The sequence below is a fragment of the Grammomys surdaster genome, unplaced genomic scaffold (genome assembly GCF_004785775.1).
Source record: "Grammomys surdaster isolate TR1022 unplaced genomic scaffold, NIH_TR_1.0 368, whole genome shotgun sequence".
NCBI lineage: Eukaryota > Metazoa > Chordata > Mammalia > Rodentia > Muridae > Grammomys > Grammomys surdaster.
In genome coordinates, this window is record NW_021604787.1 from 479650 (window position 1) to 496689 (window position 17040).

General features: G+C 48.1%; 1 protein-coding gene across 1 annotated transcript in view; it reads right to left on the bottom strand.

Moving 5' to 3' along the window:
* Positions 1-10767: 10767 nt before the first annotated feature.
* Coro2b (coronin 2B) overlaps positions 10768-17040 on the bottom strand; it is a 111654-nt gene continuing 105381 nt past the window's right edge. Inside the window, exon 12 of the mRNA XM_028780308.1 lies at positions 10768-12630. Within this exon, the coding sequence (XP_028636141.1) occupies positions 12499-12630 (132 nt within the window). The 3' untranslated portion in view covers positions 10768-12498. The remainder of the gene's footprint in view (positions 12631-17040) is intronic.

The window sequence follows — 17040 nt, forward strand, 5'->3', positions numbered from 1 at the left end:
CGGAGCACTCACTGTACAGCTATATCAGATAAGCATTGTCCAGAGCCTACAGTAGCCCCAGGCCGTCGGAAACGGGAAGCAGGAAGCTAAATGTAATTTCTTACCTGGGTGATTCCAAAGTCAGGGCTGAAGTTCAGCCATAACAGTCAACAGAACTGACCTTAGCCAGAGAGAAGCCTAGAGAAAATGTTTACCCTGATAACAGACAAGAACTGTGCCCTGAACATGTTCAGGTGGCTACCAGGCTAATCCTAATACAGTGACTACATGATACTGTGTGAATTCTGTATCACAAACTAGGGAAAGCTTCATGGGCTGCCACAAGTTCTGAGAATTCCCTAGTTTAGGGTTCTAAAGTTCCCTCTTGGCTGTCTTATGGATATATCTTCATCTGTGCCCCAAAATTGTCCCCAAAGTGGACATAGCCCATTCTCCTCTAATTCCCGTTCATTTGCTGTTAGGGGATTGGTATAGCATTTATTGGCACTTTGGAGATGTTTATTATATTGGAGAAATAATATAACTGTCTTAAACAGTTTTTTTGGTTTTTTTGTTTGTTTGTTTTTCGAGACAGGGTTTCTCTGTGTAGCCCTGGCTGTCCTGGAACTCACTCTGTAGCCTCGAACTCTCGAACTCAGAAATCCGCTTGCCTCTGCCTCCCAAGTGTTGGGATTAAAGGCATGTGCCACCACCGCCCGGTAAAACTTGTATTTTTAAATTAACCAATTTATATGTATGTGTATTTGCTTGCATAAGTTAATTATGTGCACCACACATGTGCAGTGCCCCCAGGAGACTAGAAGAGAAACCCAGATTCCCTGGAACTAGAGACATAGTTGGTTGTGAGCCACTCTTTGGCTGCTAGATTCTCTGAAAGAGCAGCAAGGAACCATCTCTCCAGGCCCTAGTATTAGGGTTTGTTGTTACTGTTGTTGTTGTTTTGTTTTATGTTTGTTTCATTTTTTAAAATTGAGATCTTACTATATATCCCTGTCTGGCCTCCAACTGCCGATCCTCCTGCCTCAGATTTTCCAGTGCTGAAGCTATGGGATCTGCCTGAGTGAGCTGCAGTGTTGTATTCCTTCTCATTTGTCTGTCCTCATCCCAGACGCCTGCTCGTTCCTCAGACTCCGTTGCTATCTATTGTTTTTTTCCTCCCTATCTCACCCTTATTCATCATGGCATTCTCCCTAAACAAAGACACTTCCTTCCCTAAAAGGAACTCTGGTGTCAGCTGATAAGGCAGCCTCTTGTTTCCTCTCTTACATCTGCAGTGAAATGGCCAAGTTGTAGGTACTCTCTGGCCCTCTGACTTTCCTGGGGCTGCTGGCCTTGGTTAGAATGACACTCCTGGTGGCTTCGTTCAGCAGCCACCACCTCAGTGGTGCTCTCACATCCCAGGAGAAGGCTGGGTAGCTCCAGCTACCATATTTTGTTTTGTTATTCACTCTTTAGTTTCCCGGCTGGCCTTGTATTGATTCCTGGACCCATCACTGGTTTTGTTTGTTTGTTTGTTTGTTTGTTTTGCTTTCTTTTGTTTTTTTGCTTTTTTTTTTTTTTGAGATAGGACCTCAAGCAGCTCAAGAAGGCCACAAACTCAATATGTAGCTGAGGCTAACCTTGAACTCCTAACATCCTCACTTCTGCCTCCCAACTGCTGAGATCACAGGCTTGTGCCACCAGGCCTACTGTATGCAACACTGCAGCCCATTTTATGAAGAGCTAGAACCTAAACCCAGATCTCAGCTCATTCAGTTGTTTCACTTGGAGTTTTTAGGAAAACAGAAAATATCTTGTGGTGGTTTGAATATGCTTGGCCCAGGAAGTGGCACTATTAGGAGGTATGGCCTTGTTGGAGTAGGTGTGGCCTTACTGGAAGAAATGTGTCACTGTGGGGGGCGGGCGGGCCCTTGATCCTCATCCTAGCTGCCTGAAAGACAGTCTTCTCCTGACTGCCTTTGGATTAAGATGGAGAATTCTCAGCTCCTCCTCCAGCACCATGTCTGCCTGGATGTTGCCATGCTTCTTGCTATGATGATAATGGACTAAACCTCTGACACTGTAAGCCAGCTCCATTGAGATATTTGCCTTTATTATTTTATTTTATTTTGGTTTTGGTTTTTCGAGACAGGGTTTCTCTGTGTAGGCCTGGCTGTCCTGGAACTCACTCTGTAGACCAGGTTAGCCTTGAACTCTTGAACTCAGAAATTCGCCTGCCTCTGCCTCCCAAGTGCTCGGATTAAAGGCGTGCGCCACCACTGCCCGGCTGGTATTTGCCTTTATAAGAGTTGCCTTGGTCACGGTGTCTCTTCATAGCAATGGAAACCCTAACTTAGATATATCCCTTGCTAGTCAAGCCAGTGTTTGGAGGGTGAACTTGCTCTCCCTGTAAGGAAGGTCCAAGGAAATAGAGGCGAATTGGGCAGATAGGTTTTACAGATGTGCAGGAGGACCTATCAGCAGAGCCTGTTTCTTCACAGTATGGAGTGTTATCTTCCTAAGATAGTCCTCTTGGGTTGTTAGGGAAAGCTGGGGAAGGGCCCTGTATACCAGCGCACTGAAACCACGGCTGCTGCTTCCCAAAGCCTCGCCTCACCCTGTCTTGCTTTTCTACTAGATTCATTCACACCCGAGCTTCTTCAAGGCCTAATTCCTACTAGCAACGATGCCCTGGGAAGCTATCCCTGATGGCAGGCATGGTGGCATTCTCTTGGGAACACTTCCGTGACAGTTCCTCTCTGCTCAGCACTGTTAGCGTCTTGTAGGCAAGAGGCCGCCAAATCCTGTCGATGGGGAAACACTCCCCTTACTTCTCACCTCTGCCTATCTTAGGACACACACTATAAAAAGTCTTCCTGATCTCATTTGTTCATGTGGACGCACTGAAACCTCCAGGTTGGATGGAGCCCTGGCTCAGTGGGTGAAAGTCTTAGGGGGCAACCCTGATGACTGGAATTCGGAGCCAAGGAAGCCATGTAAAGGTTGGTCATAGTGGCATGTGTCTGTAACCTTCCTATGACTTTGTCCATGTTAGGGCTGAACAGGAGACTCCTGGAAGCTTTTTGGCCAGTTAACCTGGAGTGAAACCTCCCTAGGTTCTCCAGGCCTGTAGAGTAAATTGTAAGCTGCTTGCCAGCCTTCCTCTTGGCTCCAGCCATTCCAGGCTCATTCTGTGACAGCTGTCATCTTTCCTGGTAACTTTGGATGGGCTGCTTCCCCAAGACCTTTCTTTTGCTTTGGGAGAATCAGTCTTCCTTTGCCCTCTGCAGTGGGATCACTCTTGTGCAGACTCATTCAATTGAGAGCATTTCCTGACCTACGCACCTGCATCTCTTGCTAAACCAGTGATGTGCGTCTCACTGTCCCCTTTGGTTCCTCACTCGAGATGAGGTCTCACATATCCCAGGTTGGTCTCCAGTGGACTAAGAAGCTGAGGGTGATCGTACACTGTTGATCTTCTTCCTTGTAGCTCCCGAGTGCCGGGATTACAGGCATGCACCACCAAGCCTGGCTTTTCAGTTTATTCTCTGTCACTGACACCTACCACAGAATGCTTGTCCAGCAGATGTTAACTGAAAACTAGCAAAAGAACAGTGCTTTTCTAGTTTTGTGTCATTTGTCTTTGCTGGAGTTTCTCTTGCTGAGAAGAAACGCCGTGACCACAGAAATATGAAGGAAAGCATTTCACTGGGGCTTGCTTACACTTCAGAGGTGTAGTCCATTATGGTCAAGGTGCGAAGCATGGCAGCATGCAGGCAGACAGTGCTGGGGAGCAGCTCAGAACTTTGTACCTGGATCAGCAGACAGCAGGAAGAGTGAGTGAGCCACTGGGCCTGGTTTGAGCTTCTGAAACCTCAACGTCATCCCTAGTAACGCACTTCCTCTAACAAAGCCACCCCCACTCCCACAAGGCCATAAGTCCTACTCCTTTCAAATAGTGTCACTCCCTATAAGCCTACGAGAGACATTCAATTCAAACTGCCATGTCATAATTAACTCCCCCCATTCCAAATGGTCTTGAGCTCTTTGACCATTTTAATGACGTATGGTGGGAGGAGGTAGTGAGTGTGGACTTTGGAAATAATGGCAGCCGTTGATTCCATAGTTCTCGAGTCACCTCCCTCCTCTGTCTCTGTCTCTGTCTCTCTCTCTCTCATTCTCCTTTTTTCAAAGGACAGATGAGCATTACCATCCAGCTTATGCAATGCTGGAGATCAAACCCAGGCCTTTGTGGTGTTGGGCAAGCACTCTACCAACTAAGCTACAAACACCTCCGTAAGCCTACGGGGTTCAGTTCCCAAAATCTGACCAATGGTCAGATGTGTGATCGTTGAAAGGCATGAATAAACAAATAGTCAATATTCAACTCTTAGTTTTCGGAGCGGATTTCAGAAGTTCATGGCTGACATGCGTGAGTTTGTAATCTCAGCACTTAAAAGGTGGAAGCAAATGGGCCAGGAGCTCCGTCTTTGGCCGTGCAGCGAGTGTGAGGCCAGGTTGAGCTACTGGAGACCGTCTCAAAAGTGAAACTGAACACAAAATTCATGGCTGAGACAATAAGCAATAGACTTGAAAGCAAGGCTTTTGACTGAAAAGGGCTCATTGCCAGGAAAAGGATGGCATAGGGTTTATGCTACAAGCACTGGTCTGGGAGAGGGTGGATACCTTCTAGAAGGCTATACATTCTAAAGGGAAGAGAGGGAAGAGGTTAGTGAGCAAAACAGGCTGAGACAATCGAGCAAGACAGTGTATAACAGGAAGGCCCAGAGAGGGGTTTGAGGACTGCTGCTCTTCCAGAGGACCCAGGTTCAGTTCCTAGTACCCACTTGGTGCCTCACAACCATTTGTAACCCCAGTTCAAGTGGACCTGATACCATCTTGTGGCCTCCTTGGGCCCCGTAGGCTTGTGGTGCATAGCTATACACTCAGGCAAACACTCATAAAAAGAAAAAAAGAAAACAAAAACAAAAACAAAGCCATTCCAGGTGTGATGGCACATTCCTGTGATCCTAATACCTGGAGCAGACAAGGGAGACTGTGGACTGAGGATCATGAATTTGAGACTAGCCTGGGCTACTTAGCAAAATCTTGTCCCCCAAAAAACAAAAACAAAAAACAAAGACTGAGTGTAAGGCATGGGAGGTGGAGGCAGGAGGATCAGGAGTTCAAGAACAGCCTGGGTTACATAATAAATTCAAGGTCAGTCTGGGGTCTGTGAGAGACTGTCTCGAACAATAGCAAAACAAATCAAACCCGTCTCCTGTGGAAAACAGTTGTGTGCTGTGGAAAAATGTAGATTTTTGTTTTTAAAAAAGGAAAGTGTGTATGTGTGTGTGTGTGTGTCCACGGAGGCCAGAAAGGGGCATTAGACTGTGAGCCACAGTACTGCGATGCTAGGAGCAGAACTGGAATCCTTTCCAAGAGATTTGGCCTCTGAGCCATCTCTGCCGCCTTGCAGGCACAGTCTGTTCCCCCGCGTGTGGAGACAGTCCCTACTCCCTTACTTCTTGCACACACGTTCTGCATACACACTTGAGTTATATGCCAGGCTGCAATCTCTATGTGAATTAGTCACTACACTGCACTCTCTCTGAGACCAAGAATTGAGTCTTCTTATTCCTCTGTTGAAGCACTTAGGAGAGTTTAGGGTGCAGGGGGACATTTGAGGAGCATCTGACTAAATATTTTTTTTAATGAAAATGTATCCAAAGCCCAGTAGGCAAAGAAAAAGAATTTATTATTTTTTTCCAAATGATTTTGTGGGGAACTGTGAAATGCAGGCATCCTAAGAAGTTGATGGGGGATGATGTTAGGGAAGGAGATTCATAAGGTATAAAGGGACTTTATAATTATACTGCTAGGAAGTCCCAAGGGGCAGCACAGGTCTTTCCATGATACAAGTAGCCAGCAGGGTTATGATGTAGCTCAGATGATAGGGTGTTTCTCTAGCATGAAGCCCAGGGAGTGGATATCCAGCAGGAGTCAGGTGTGGTGGCTCATGCCCAAGATCCCTGCACTAGGAGGCGCACCCTGTTTCTCGGGTGTGTGTGTGTGTGTGGGGGGGCAGTATTTGGCAAATATTTTACATCTAGTCTAAACGGCACAGAGAAACTGCAGTTTCTTAAGAGTGTCTCCTCCTTTGGGTGTCTCAAGGGGCGTTTGCTAAGTTCGATGGTGTGCCCCCTTATCATGATAGTAGGGACCATCTCTAGTTCCGTTACTGAGCGTTCTCCTAAGGTGTCCCTGTGCCCTCTCTCCCTCAGTCAAGGTCAATTCCATAGCTCAGCACGCTCTCTCACTATTATCCAGGCCACTAGCCCCCAGAACTGGACCTGGTGTCTCTGCTTGACTGATGCTCTTTAATCCCCTCTGGTCGAAGCAGTGAAACCAGTATCAGCTCACTCCAGCCCCTTCCTCGGCTTCTCACCCGAGAGGAGTGCAGCCTCCCTGGCGGACTCCACCTTCACCTCTGGCCCTGCCCTGGACGTTTGTGTTTTCCGGGGCGGGAGGCAGAGAGCTGGAGAGGACTGCTTCTGTTTCCTTCATCAGCAGCTTCCCGGAGACTGCGGAGGCTCGAGCTAGCGGGCTCCAGGACTGGGCTGAGCGGTGACCCTGGCTCCTCCTTCGGCTCCTTTCTGCCCTCCTCTTCTCGAGTTCCCGCTCTGCCCCAAACCTCGTGGAAATGCAGAAACAGCCCCTCCTTGTCATTGTCCCTGTGGGAACCTTGTTCAAGGTCACCGAGCAGGTCAGATCCGTGCTGGGACGGGAAGCAAGCCTCAGCCTTCTTCCAGCTCCCAGGCAAGCAGGCGCGCCGCCGGCAAAGACCGCGGAATTTGCCGAAGGACGAGGCGAGCGCCCTCCTCTGGCCGCTCTCAGACGCTGTCCTCGCGGACTTGGGGCCTCCCGGACTTGAGGCCTTCCCTTCCTCATGCCTGGGTGGTTCAGATCCTGGCTAGACAGAGTGCCTGCTTCACCAGGAGGCCCCGATGGTCTATGTCTTTTACTTAAGGGGTTGGATGGGAGATGGCAGACGGCACCCAGTTTAGAACAGTAGAGGGCTGTAATCTGCCATCTGCTGGCTAGGTTCAAGTTTCTAGCAAATTCTTTCTGGTCCTTGAATCGTTGTGTGATCATTGTGACCTTGAAATCTAAGATTTATATTCTCAGCTCCCGTCTTCCCTTCATTTGGGCCCCATTGGTTAGCATTGTGTGTGTGTGTGTGTGTGTGTGTCTGGGGCAGTGCTTTGGGAAGTCAATGGATAACCTAATGGGGACAGTGCTGCCAGACAGTGACCAACTAAGGACCCAGGTGTCAGAGAAGGGGTTGGAATAAGGCTATCGTTGTGCTGAATTGAATTAGCAAGCTGCAGGTTATTTCAAAATGGGAAACATTCTCCAGAACTGGGACCTTCAGTTGTTATCCAGCAGAGGGCAGGGGAACACACACACACACACACACACACACACACACACACACACACACACACTTTTCCTCTCTCTGCATTATGGGCCCTTGTGGATCTCTTAATTCTTCCTGGCCAAGGTTAAGTGTCTGCCACTGCTGCATGCCCCTGCCACGGCATCTTCCTTCTCCCAAGCTGGAAGGCAGGGCAGGACTGGGGGTTGTTTTCAGGATGAAATCATTTCGCACAGTGAGGAAGCAGCCAGGTTCTGCATGGGTCTGCTGACAGTCTTGGATGCCTGCCCAGAGTTAGGAGTCTAAAAATGCCTGAACCCATCTTGAGATCTTAGGAGACTGACTGGAAGATCTCTCAGGAGCCAGCAACCTCCCCAGACTGATGACCACCCCACCTTGAACCCATCCCAGAGTGGAACCCCTCCAGGATCAGGGCTCTGTGTCCTGCTGGTGGTTGGATGCCATAGATAGACATGACTGGCATGCCTTAGGTTTAGCTTACAGTTTTTAGTTATCCAGCTACATGGAGTGTGCTAAACTAAGTTGGAAATCCAGTCAGGTTTCAGGAGAAGGACAGGAGTTAGAACTGGGAGATGTACCGTTGCCTAGAGAGACATAAAGGCTTATTCATAGAAAAGAAGGATCTGAAATTTAGCCCAAGACATCTTTACCTGGGGAAAAAGCAAGAATAACATCTGGAGGGAAGCATGTCAGTAGAGACGGTTCAAAGAGCCATGGGGGTTCCCTCCCATCCCCACCTTTAAGTAATTAAAGCTGTGTGGAGCCGGGCAGTGGTGGCGCACGCCTTTAGTCCCAGCACTTGGGAGGCAGAGGCAGGCGGATTTCTGAGTTCGAGACCAGCCTGGTCTACAGAGTGAGTTCCAGGACAGCCTGGTCTACACAGAGAAACCCTGTATCGAAACACAAAACAAAACAAAACAAAACAAAAGCTGTGTGGAGGGTTCAGTCAGCACTGGCAGAGAGACCAGCATACAAGACTAGAAGTAAAAGATATCATAGCATAGTTTTTTTTTTTTTTTAAGACAATGTCTCATGAAGCTCAGGCTGGCCTTGAACTCACTATATAGTCAAAGATATCCTCAAACTTCTGGACCTCATACCTCCACGTCCTATGTGCTGAGATTGCAGGCATCTGCTACCATGCCTGATTTATGCAGTGATGAGGAAGGAACGCAGGGTTTTCAGCACTCTAAGCAAGCACTCCGCTGAGCTACACCTCCAGCACAGCATATGAAGTATCTAAGGACACATAAGTAACCAATGGGTAGGTAACTATTCAACAAACACAGTTTGGAAAAATGAGCACCTACTAACCTTAGGTAATTTACCATTATAAGTTGTTCTGCTGGGGTGGAAACAGGTGGGCCAGAGGAGAAGGCCGATCAGCATGTCTATATATTACCTGCTCCCCTGGGCCTAGGCAGGGTCGTCTCAGCCAGGTGACAGCCCCTGTGTTCCCTGACATCTAATGAGAAGTTTACATGAACCACACTCTGAATGAATTCAGAATTCCTGAAAACCTAGGCTTTGAGATTTGGTCTAGAAGCAGAAACTGTAGGAGTAGATTGTTCAAACTCGTGTTTGGCAGTGCTGCCTTCAGGCCTCGAAAGTGCCCCAAGCTGCATCCCTTTTCCTTGACAAACTGGTTTGTATCACTTATGCCAGACAATGCACGGTCTTGGCAATTTTTTCATCCTCTCGGCAGCTGACATCACCAAAATCTCAGGTGTTTGACCAGGAAGGGGTCCTGGGGATTGTTCTCACCCCTTAGTGTACAGATAGGAAAAATGACACCCTATGCAGAAGAATGACATGCAGGATTTTCTGGGGTCAGAATGGGATTTAAGCTGTTCACCTGATCCAGAGTCCTGTACACAGTTCTCCTACAGTCCTCTGATGCTCCCAGTTAAGTTGTGCTAGCTCCTCTGGCTCCCCTCAGTTATCCATGGCATCCCCTTGGTAGACTGATAACCTTCTACTCAGACAGGCCTGCCTTGGTGAGGGAGTACTGGTGCCCACCATTCCTGGTCTCATGATAGACCCCAGCATCCTTCCGAAGCAGGCTCCTCTCAGTTTCTCTGTCCCTAAGCCCAGAAAACCCTTATCTTTTGGCTTCCCACAACACTGGGTCAGTGATCTTGGGCACATCACTGTTCCACCAGTGAGTGTGATAATAGAACCTCTAATGCGTGGGCCAGTACCTTGCAGATTGCTATTCCAGTGTAAGACACTAGTTTTCCCAGATCACAACACAGGATTAGATACTGATCAGACATGGTCTTTATATAACCCAGGCTGGTCTTGAATTCCCTATGTAACCAAGGTTAACTTTGAACTTCTGAACTTCCTGCCCCACTTCCCAAGATCACAAATTTGTGCTACCATCCCTGGTTTATCTTGTGCCTATCATCAGATTCAGGGCTTCATGAATTCTAGGTGAGCACCCTACCAACTGAGCTACATCCTTGGTGTGCCTCTCCCTGTTTTGAAACAGGGTCTTACTGTGTATCTCAGGCTGAGCTGGAACTCTTGATAACCCTCCTGCTTTAGCCTTTAAGCATGGAATTATAGGTAAGCCACTATATTTGTCCATAGCAAATACCTTTTGAATAGCTGTAAGAAGTAGTTAATTTAAAAAAAAAAGGAATATGGGGCTGGACAGGTGGTTCAGTGGTTAGAGCCCTTGCAGAGGACCCAGGTTCAGTTCCTAGCACTCACATAGTGTCTCACAACCATCTCTAACTCCAGCTCCAGGGAACCTGACACCACCTCCTGGCCACTGTTGGTATTGCACACACATAATCAAATTCTTTTTAAGTAAAAGATTGTTTTATATATATATGTGTGTGTGTGTGTGTGTGTGTGTGTGTGTGTGTGTATACAGTGCCAAGAGTGTCATGTCAAATGCATGGAGGTCAGAGGACAATCAGAGTCTGTTTTCTCCTTCTACAACTCAGGCTGTCATGTTTGGTGGTGGGTCCCTTTTCCTGCTGAGCCATTACCAGCCCCAGAAAAACAGTTCTGAATTGGGGATGATTCTGATAACCCCAGAGGCACTAGATAATATGTAGGGACATTTTGTCTGTCAAAACTAGGTGGAGGTTGCCACGACATCTGGTGTGTTAAGGCAGGGACACTGAAGAGTAGACAGTGTACAGGACAGCCCCCACAGCAAAGCGCTGCAGTTCCCAGGATGTCAATGTGGCGGGACAGCTGTACAGAGGTAGCTGTCACTTCAGAAAGACAAAGGAGTTATGAGTGTGCAGCTGGCCACAGAGACGAGATGACCAATGTAGGATCTCCCCGAGGCTAAATGATGTGGCCATGTCTTGGCTTGATAACTTGAAAACATTTTATTTCAATTCTATCCTTGGGAGGCAGCATAAATAATCACAGAAGACCACAAAGGTCAATGGAGAGAAAGAAAGCTCCAGAAGTGTAGAGGGGAGATGAGAGTTGACAGACGATCTAGCTATGGTGGTGCAGGAGGAGAACTTGCTTCAGCACGCTGGGAGCAGGGAGCATCGGTGGTGGAGGGGAGAGGCTCCATGGCTGGGGAATCTCACCTCAGCTCCCCAGAATGGCCTCTGCGGTTGGGAAGTTTTGTAGGGTGGCCACGGGAAGGGCAGGCAAAGAGTATCCTATGTATAGCAGACCCCAGCCGATGACAGAGATCCCCATATCTCCTCTGTCTAAACAGCGGTGACTGTCCTGACACCAGTGCTTTTGCGCTCCATGTTAGGCGGGGAATGGGAAGAGGGAGGAGAGGGAGGATAAAGCAAGCGTGTAGAAGATCAAAGGAGATGCAGCATCCCAGAACTGCGTGCAGAGGGGCCACTTCCCGGTTTCCTTCACTGTAAAGTACGGCGGATGCACTATGTGTCCTCTATGTGTCAAAAAAAACTAGGTAAACTTTAAAGTGCTGTGTGGGTGAGTGGCTGTGGTCATCCTGTGTGTGTAAGGCTGACAGTGGCTGAGATAGCAGGGTTGGGAGTGGGAAGGGCGGGGAGTGGAGGGAGCCGGGCAGAGCATCCCTGGAAGCCATCTTGCTCTGCCTGTCCTAGGGCCAAGCCCCGCCCTTTCTCTGCCCCAGCTTCCAGGAAGAGGCCTCGCTGTCAGATGGAGCCCCTGGCGGGGAGTGAGAGCAAGGATCGCAGGCCAGGAGGCTCAGGGGCACTGAGTGTGAGGGCCTCAACCTGGCAGGATGGCATGTTGGCACTACTGGTGTTGGGCAGACAGTGGAAGCGGCTTCCAGGTCTCATTCTGGGGAAGCCCACAAAGGCATTGGCATCTCAATACACTAGGGAGGGCCCTGGCCGTGGGGTCTGGAAACCAAGGGTACTTGGTCTGCCGCTGACCCTCTGGGTGACTGTAAGTTGCTTCCTGATGGCAGCCCTCGGGTCTGTCATTTGACAAGTGGGGACACTAATCCCTACCCTGCCTGCTTCACAAATTAATTGGAAAGGGGGGTGTAAAAGAGCTTTGAAGAGAACCGCAGGGTAGGCAAAGGGTCATTATGGCCTTAGAGCGTCCTCTTCATTCCCTGAAGACAAGGGGGTGGGACAGAGTTCAGAAGGAAAAGGGCCGGCTGCCAGGTGCTCACCATTGGGTGAGATGACTTGAGCTTGCTGGGCAGCTGGGAGCACAATGAGGCAGGATGTGGGCGGAGCGCTCTACCCTCAATCCAGCCCTCACTGTGCTTCAGAAGTAATGCTGGGGTCGGAGCGACTGGTGCCTGTGTAGATAGGTCCTGGCAGCCCCTCTGCAGGGGACAAATTCAAGTTCTACATCAGGCTGTAATCCCACTCTTCCTGTTAGCCAGTCAGGGTTGGGCTTTCCAGGAGAGGCTGGGGAACTGGTGTTAGCATGAAGTCAGGAGATCAAAGGTCAGCTTCCAGTTTTTGAGGTGGTAGGTAGGGTCTTCCAGCTGGTCCCCAGCTTCAGTCCAGGCCCTGTCTCTGGGCTCTACAGATAAGAGGCAGTTTAGGGACCAGTAGAAACAACGGAGAGATCGGCTTGAAAAACAGCCCGAGGCGGGGCTAACACAGTCCGAGGCGGGGCTAGCAGTTCTTGGGGTTGTTGCGCAGGTTTTTCAGTTCGAGCTGGAGTTGAAGGAGCCGAATGTCTTTCTGTGCTAGCTCCTTCTTCAGCCTCTGAATCTCATCCTGCTGCCTGAAGAACATCCTGAGGAGCTGGGATACAGCAAGGAGTTCAGGGAGAGAGTATGTGAGGAAGACTTTGGAGGACCAGGGTTCTCAGACACCCCACCCCACCCCACCCAGACCTGCCTTGGCTGCTCACCTTCCCCAGGCCTCCTGCCACCCCGGGACAGCCAGCCCGGCGCTCCCTGCCGTTATTTCCAGGGCTCCTACTTACCCCTGATGGGAGACTAGTAGAGCATGGTACCCCCGCAGGCCTGTCTGAGGGAGGCCGGTTCTTAGGAGCTAAAGTTGGCCCCTTTATGGGTCTGAACTAAAGCCTTTGTTTGAGATAGAGGCTCACTCTGGCTCATTCCTGTCTGAGGCTGGCTTTAAACTCCCGATCCTCCTGCCCCCATTTCCTTTTCTTTCTTCCTCCCTCCTCCCCTTCCTCCTCCTCCCCTTCCTTTTCTTCATGTTGGCTACATTCAAACTTGCTATGTAGCAGAGGTTGTCTCAAACTCCGGGTGTTCCTGCTTCCCCCTCTTAAAAAAAATCCTAGACAGAATTCTAAGACTTTTAAAGACAAGGTCTCATGCTGGCCTCAAAGTTACTGGCTGAGCATGCCCTTGAACTCAGGATCTTCCTGTCTCTTCCTCCCAGGTGCTAGGGTTATGAGTATGTGTTGTTGTCGCTCTATTTTGGAGGATCGGACCTGAAGCCAGTCCTTCTTCTCTTCTTGAGAAAATTGAGCATACAGAATGGCACTTGGCCTTGTGTGTGTGTATGTATGCATGAGTTTGCACGAGTGTGTGTGAGTTTGTGTGCGGGAGCCTGTACGTGTGTGCATGCATGTGTATGTACAGAGCCAAGGGCACACTGACAAAGTGCTCTGTCACCGAGCTGTTCTCTAGTCCTAGAATCTTGTTTAAAATATGACTGTGACTGAAGTGCCAAAGTCTAGGCAGTGGTTCAGGTCCTGGTGAACATGGGCAAAGAGTTGGTACCCTGGCAGACAGTCAGGCCTCCCTGGGTCTACCAGATTCTGATTGCTTCTGTGAAATACACTAACAAAACACTGACTGGGAGAGTAGGCTCCCAGCAGGGCCCTTGCTGGTGAGCAAGTCATGAGGAAGTGAGCTGGCAAGCCACATTCTCCCTTGGTCTGTGCTTCAGTCTTGCCTTCAGGTTCCGGCCTTGAGTTTCTGCACCACTAACCTCCCCCGACTTCCCTCAGTGATGGACTGTGATGTGGAAGTGTATGTCAGATAAACTCATTCCTCTCCAACTTACTTTTAGCCATAGTAACTTACCACAGCAATAAAAAGCAAGCTGGGATATCCACAGTCACTGTGCTGTGAGATGCCGGCATGATTATGTTTGATCATGTATGTGCTTTTATAATTTAATTAAACATAGTTTACATCAATGAGGACAGAGCATTGTTATTTCTACAGAAACAATGTAGGTAGAGAGTAGTCTTGCTAAAGGCAATGCTTAAACAACCAAATATAGGTGATGTAACCATGGAGACTGGTTATAGCGGCCTTCCAACCATAGGCACCTATCAAAACTCCCAGGCCTGCGGTTGGGATGCAGCTCACCTGGTAGAATACTTGCCTGGCATGCAAAAAGAGTTGGATCTGATACCCAGCACTACCTAAAACAAATATGGGGTCACATGTCTGTAATCTTAGCAACCAAGGGAAGGAGGAGAAGTTCAAGATTACCCTTGGTTAAATAGTGAGTCTGAGGCCAGCCAGGACTATAGGAAAGCCTTTCACAAAACTAAACAACATAGGCTGGAGAGATGGCTCAGCGATTAAGAGCACTGACTGCTCTTTCAGAGGTCCTGAGTTCAATTCCCAGCAACCACATGGTGGCTCACAACCATCTGTTAACAGCATCTGATGCTGTCTTCTGTTGTGTCTGAAGAGAATAGTGTCCTCATATACATAAAATAAATAAATCTTAAAAAAAAACCTTAACAACATGCACACACACACATATACATATATACACATATATATACATATATACACACACATATATACACACTCATATACTGATACATACATATGCACATACACACATGCATACACACATGCATATACACACATGTATATACAGAAATACATAAATATACACACAAATACATATACACAATATATATACATATACACATGTTTATACACACATATATGCATATATACATATATACAAATATACACATATATTTATATACACACACAATATACACACACACACACACACACACGTCATAAAGAATGAGTTTTCTACCTCATTGCACCTGTCTCAGAAGTAGATTAGGGACTAGTGGAGGAACACTAGCTCAGCATGTGTGAGGCCCTTGGTTCAATACCCAGTGTGGCCAGGAAACAAACTAGAGAAAACATTGTAAAATGGGGACTTTGCTTTCAGATTGACATTTTTTTGTCTGGTTTCACCTCAAAGATACTGAGCCTCTTCTCATCCTTTTGGCTAAGATCAAGTGGAAAACAAAGCTAAACAAAACAAAAGGACTGACGGACAATTGGAGTTAAGGAATAATTAATGTGAGAGAGACAGTCACAGTAGACCCCAACCAGGGAGGCATCAGCAAAGGAAGCAGCCGGGCCCTGAAGCCATCAAAGTCTTCAAATGGACTGGGACCAGTGCACAGGCCTGTAATCTAGTGCTGGCTGAGGCAGGAGGATGGACAGTTTGAGGCTGTCCTGGTTTGGACAGGGAGATCCAGTTTCAACTCCCTTCTCTGAAGTATCGAATAAATACATACATTTTATGTTTCAAAAACAAGTCAGTGGTTTAAAGAATGCATCATTTTAATGACTCCCCTCCTTTCACTGACTTTCCCTGTTTTAACATTAATTAATTAATTAATTAATTAATACTATTATTTGTGGGGGTGATGAGACAGGGTCCCATTATATATAGCCCAGGCTAGCCCAGGATTTGATCTATTCCTGCTTAAACCTCTCTTGAGTGCTAGGAATAGACTTGTAACCCAAGTTAGCTTTGAATTCATGGCAGTCCTGCCTCTGCCTCCCAGCTGCTGGTATTACATGCTTGCACCACTATGCCCACTTCACAACATGGCTCTTTGAGGTATAATTCACAGACCATAGTAGTCCTACATTTTAAGTGCATAATTCAGTACAGATACTGAGTTGTCCAATCATATAGCCTGGAACTTACTATGTAGCCCAGGCTAGCTCGGACTCATGGCACTCATCCTGCCTCAGCTTCCCGAGTGCTGATAATTCAGGCGTGCACCATCATGCCCTGCTTCTGAGCTGTCTCCTTGCCCTTAGATCACTCTTTTCCTTTCATACCCCACTTGCCCATCGGTTGAGTCCAAGCTTGACTACAACTATGGGTAAAGCTGAGTCCACAGCGTCTGAGCTATTTCTTTCCAAGGTGGGAGAGGCACGGCTTAGCTACAGGTGGATGGTGGGCTCTGTCTTGCCAGCACAGAGAACTATGAATGCTTCCTCCAAGTTACTAGTTCCAATCCGTATGGACATCTGGGTAGCTGGATGTCACGCCACTTAATCCCCTCGGGCCTTTCCTCTTCACCCTCAGGGCTGAGATAGGGGTCTAACCTGGGCAATCTCAGCAACTCATATTTCTACCTTCAAAAGGCAGGGCACTTTTTATGTTAAATATAAACAAAAGTAGGAGACAATGTCCCAGAAGCTCCCTAGTTCCTGCCGTCTGCTTTGCTCCTGTCCCAACTCTTCTACCACTGCTCTCCACCTGGGTTATTTTGAGAAGAATCCTGTATATCACAAGATTTCATCCATTCGAGAAATCTGAGTATCTTTCTATAGTGGCCAATAACCCCACATCCCTTTCTCTCCTATCCCAGGTCTCTAGCTCAGTATGGATTCTACCTCAAAGGTGCTGGGATTACAGGTGTCTACCGTATGCCCAGTTTATGTGGTACTGGGGATCGAACCCAGGTCCTTTGGCATGCTAGACAAGCATTCTAGTAGCTGAACCACATCCCCAGCCCACATAAACACAGCTCATGCCCGTGATCAAGCTGCCTGTCAAGTTCTCTTTTAAGGCCGATCCCTGAGGTGAAGTGCAGTTATTTTTACTAAAGATGGTAATAGTCTATGTTTGCGGACCAACAGCCTAGTGTAGGATGGTCCTTGTCATCCTCCCCAGCGAACTGAACTGAACCTAACAGCTCGTGTCAAGCAAGCAGGGCAGCACTGGTGATGTATCATCCTGGATTACCTTACAGAACTACTTTGGCTTCCATCTTGGACTCCTCTCTTGCTCTGCGGGAAGCTGGCTGACATGGCGAAAGCTAGCATTTAGTGAATTCCCTATGGCTCTGACAGTGAGGACTGAGGTCCTCTGCCTGATAGCACCTATGAGAAGCAATATCCAAGCAGGTCCTCCCTTAGCTGTGGCCCCAGCTGACACAGCTGC